Source organism: Vicia villosa, unplaced genomic scaffold, assembly GCF_029867415.1.
Source record: "Vicia villosa cultivar HV-30 ecotype Madison, WI unplaced genomic scaffold, Vvil1.0 ctg.000832F_1_1, whole genome shotgun sequence".
Lineage (NCBI taxonomy): Eukaryota > Viridiplantae > Streptophyta > Magnoliopsida > Fabales > Fabaceae > Vicia > Vicia villosa.
In genome coordinates this window covers 6767-11430 of record NW_026705366.1, presented here as the reverse complement: position 1 = coordinate 11430, position 4664 = coordinate 6767, and the positions used below count along the sequence as shown (strand labels likewise).

The 4664-nt window shown below is 38.0% G+C and overlaps 1 protein-coding gene across 1 annotated transcript; it reads left to right on the top strand.

The window, feature by feature from the left end:
• Positions 1 to 399: 399 nt before the first annotated feature.
• On the top strand, positions 400 to 1480 carry LOC131631491 (uncharacterized; the record flags this gene model as incomplete). The annotated part of the gene is made up of 1 exon (XM_058902284.1): positions 400 to 1480. A coding segment is annotated over exon 1 (1081 nt), but the record flags the coding sequence as incomplete, so codon positions are not given.
• Positions 1481 to 4664: the final 3184 nt, after the last annotated feature.

Genomic DNA, 4664 nt, shown 5'->3' with positions numbered 1-4664 from the left:
GGTAACTGTGCAAATTTCTTCAAATGTTACATTATCTCTCCTAACGTCATTTCTCATTAAATGCAATTTTTTTAAAACACACATTGCATTTAATTTCAAATACGTCCCTATAAAAACTCATCCTCATTACAATTTATCTTTTTACATTCTCTTTCTTCATACATTGTCTCTTCGTTTTCATCTCTCTCTTTTTCCCTCCTTGTTGCATAAACCCTAATTCTAACCGAATCTCAAAGTCTCTTCATGCTTTCATCTTCAAGTCTGGAACTTGAAATGTCTTCATCTTCAAGTCTGGAACTTGAAATGTCTTCTGCACATTGTGTTCATCGCAAGTTTGGTTATTGTCCATTGAAGACCTGTTCTCTTCCAAATTGAGAACTGGAAATTTTAACTGAAACAATGGTGGACTTTGAAAGTCTTCTGGAACATGGTTTCAATGTCAAGGAGACGATGCTGGTTCAAGGATGGTCAAACTATTTTGAGAGACTGATTGGACCAGTTTATCCTCACTTGGTAATGGATTTCTGGAAGCATGCAACCGTTACTCCTACTGCTATCATCTCTTTTGTGCTAGGGCATGAAATTGTTATAACGGAGAAGTTGATAAGGAAACTTTATAATCTTGATGATTCAGAAGGAATCACATGCGCTGAGCCTGGTAGAGTTCCTTGGGAGAAAGTTGATGAAGAACTGTCTGCCTTTAAAGCTTCACCAAATCAAACTACATTGTTGAAGCCGTTCTACAAAGTTTGGGCTGAAATTATTCTGGAGACTTTCTATCATAGAAAGAGAGCTATCACTGCCAAGTATGTGAGTCAGGATCACAAGTATGCTCTCTTCTGCATTGGGAAAGGTATTAAAGTCTCTCTCTCATCTATTCTATTTCAACATCTGAAAACGAATGTTGAAGAATCTAGAGATGCGGAATGCAAGAAGTTTCCCGAGTTCAAGAAGAACACTATTCCTCTTGCTAGAATGATCTCAGATATTCTAGTAGAGAGTGATTTGATGAATGCTCTAAGAGATGTTGACACACCAAAGTTCTTTACTGTCCTTCAAGGACATGTTCTGAATGCGCTTGATCTTAAAAGGATACTGCTGATTCCGGAGGTAACTTCTACTCCAAGAATAGCTCCAGATATTTTGACCAGAAGATCTCCTGTTGAGAACTTCTCACAGCTATTCAAAGAAGAGCTACACAAGTCTGTTAAGCGCTACTTGAAGACATGTGTTCTTGCTCAATCTTATGTTGATCGTGCATGGATCAGAGGACGAACTCTTCCATCGTTGGTTGAGTTAAAGAAGAAAGAACAGAAGAAGAAGGAAAAGAGATTAAAAAGAAAAGCTTCAGAAGCAGAATCAAAGGCAGCCAAGAAGCCAAAGCTATCCTATGATCCTGACAAGGTTCATTCCAAAGAGTATCGAGAGAAGCGCATTAGGGATTCTCTTCGTGCCTTGAGAGTTGCTAGTTCTTTTGAGAGTAAGCCTCCTCCTTCTGAACCTCATAACACCTTCACCATACCAAATACTCCCCAACCACCTCCTTCTATACAAGTTCTGAACCCTAATCCACTAAATATCATTCCCCCAACACCTTCTGATATTCCATCTTCCTCCACCTTTACCATAGAATCTACACCTTCTCTATCCCATCCCTTACCTTCCAGAAAATCCAAACCATACTGCCTTCTTTACCCTGACTACAAATTCACCTTCAATCCTCCTGAACCTCCCTCTCACATCTACCTTGAGTTGTTCAAACTTGAATTCACCAGAAGGTTGGAAATCTTGATAGATGCCTTCTATAACAACCTAGATGATGTTTCTACTCGAAACCTTTGGAGAAGCTTTCGACAGGATTTTTAGATTGCAGCTATGGAAGTCTAGAGAAGATTCGTGGCTGATGCACCTGGTTCCTCTGGATACTGTCATACCCTAATTTTGACCCCCCTGAGATGTCATATCTTTTAAACTTTTCATCAAAGACAAAATAGATACTCAGAGTAGTCATTTATTCATCTAATACTTAGTCGAGGGTGTTCAGGAACAAAAGAACTCAGGCAAAGGATCAATCAGAAAAAGGAATGGACTCTAACGCAACTATGGGACTCAAAAGCTTCATTCTATCCACCGATGATTGATTATATACCCATCACCTGGACTCAGGATTGCTTACCTCACCAGTCTAAGGTTTTGAGCCCATCAGGGACTAAAATCAGGGATCACATTTGGGGAACCCTAGAAAACTCAAAAGTATCACTCAAAAACTTCAATCATTCTCAAATAGTTCATATGACAATATCCATTGGACATTACACTCCAATCCAAGATCCACAGTCATCAATTTCATCTGGTCGACAATTAGGGTTTTTGACCTAATTCACAAAGAAAGTTGACTTTTAATCAGGACATGGATCCAAAACTCAAGACATGGTTCAAGGACTTCTACTACCTCAATATAATCCATTTACATCACTCATTTGAGGAGAAGATCTTGATTCCACACAAAAGTCCAAAATCTCACTTTATCAGGAAAAAGTCAACTCTGTAGGATCACCTTTGACTTTTAAGATTTTTGGTCAAACCATGACTTTTAAAGATCAATATCATCAATATATGGTTATTAAAGTCATTTGACCAAATAAATTCAAAGAGATTCATCAAGGAGCAAAAAGTCGGGAATTAGGGTTTTTGAGGGCATTGTGGGAACTCAAAATTTCACCTACACAACTCAAAAAACTTCCAACATGAAAGTTGTAGATCTTGCAAAATAAAACAACATCTTACAATGCAACTTTTTTCAAGGAATCAATCATTTAAGAGATTTGGAATTTTCAAGCTTTAGGTTATAAAAACTTAGAAATTTTTCTAAGTGTTTTTAACCTGGTTTTCATCCAACTTTGGGCTCATTTTTCACAATTTTCCCAAATGATTTTGAAGAAACAATAAACTAATGATTGGAAGTAAATGTTTAGGGCATTCCAAATTGTGCTCAACCTTCTCCAAATTCATTTTGAGCTAGGAGTTATGCATGTTCAAAGTTGGCCTCATGAAGTAAAATTATAGGTCATGCATCATTTTGGAACTTTGGAATTTTGTGCATATAACCTCACTTATGGATGCTACACGACCCATAACACATCTGAAAACATGCCATGCATTCACTTTCACCATAACATGAAGATTGAAGAATATTCCCAAAACAAGAACATGTGATTATGTAATGATTACATTTAGGAATTTATGGCAAATTGATGAATCATCAAAGGAATCTTCCCACCAACCAATTAGAGCTCATTCTGCATCAGAAATGTCCCCTAAGATCAGATGGAATAAATGGATAGGGAGATAGCTCGAAAATGCAATGATCACACTTGGATATTTTCAAACTTTCTTCATGCTTAAGAAACCAAAATGACTTCACTAAGCAAGCTCACTCCTCTGCAACTATACTGAACCATTTGCCTATAAATACAAGTGCTATCCTTCATACAATTCACACCAAAGCAACCTTATTCCTTGCTTTCTCTTTCTCTTCTCATGCTTATGGTTTTTCAAAGTTCTTTGGCAAGAAGAATCGTTTTCTTCAAACCAGAGCTTCTCTTTGGAAAGTAAGCATTCTAACATTTCAAGGGGGCTCATTTGAGGTGATCCAAGCACCTGGATCACTTCTGTAGGTGGAGGAACACCATTGTTGCATTCACTTTGGAGCTGTTGCAGTTGGAGGTCCATAAAGCAATTCAGAAGGTTTCAAGTAAGGCCAAGCATCCAGACACGTTCCTTAGGGCATAGTGAAGCTGTTCAGATGGCTGTAGCTCATCTGTAACTGAAGATTCATCATCCTCCATGTTTACTTGAAGCTCAAATCGAAGGTGTCGGGTAGAGCAATTCAGAAGGATTGAAGCCACAATAAGCATTCAGTTAGCATCACTGAGTCCCAAGGAAGCTTTTAGGATCACTCACACAAGCCCAGGTGTTCCTCATCATCCTCACGACCTCCATTTTCAGAGGTAAGTTTTTGAACTCCACCTCTTTAATTTAAGTACTCTTTGTGATAAAGCTCGATACTATCTTGTTCAGCATCATCAGAGGATTGAAAACCCTCTATCACCATTCATTTATTCATTTTGTTTGTCTTTTAATTTTAAATTTAGGGTTCATACATTCTTCGTATTTTCTGAGAAATTAGGTAGCTGTAGTTAATATAAATAAATGTTAGTTACATATCTGGATTCGTGAGGAAATTTAGAGTAAGATTGATGTTTACATCACCCTGTTTGGTTGAGAAATGAGCAAGTTCACAAATTCAAAATTTGAGAGCTCGAGGAAGAAGACGACCATGGTTGTGGCGCGCAAAATTCAAATCTATGGGCTAGGTTTATTTTATTTTGAATGGTATGCGTTTTATAAACGAATTCATCGTTTGCCCTAGTGGCCTCACATGCGCTCTAAGTCTCCTCATGCCTCAAGTCTGGGGTTCGAATCCCCCTCGCCCCAGACTTTTTGTTTCTTTTATTTTTCAATGATTTACCACTTGTTTGGAAACATGATGAACTGGATGTGTGTTATAAACACCAAGCGCGCGTTGGCCCAGTGGTGTTATTTTGAGTTAGTGACTTGGAGGGCGTGAGTTCAATCCTTCTAGAGGATAAAACCTTATTTCT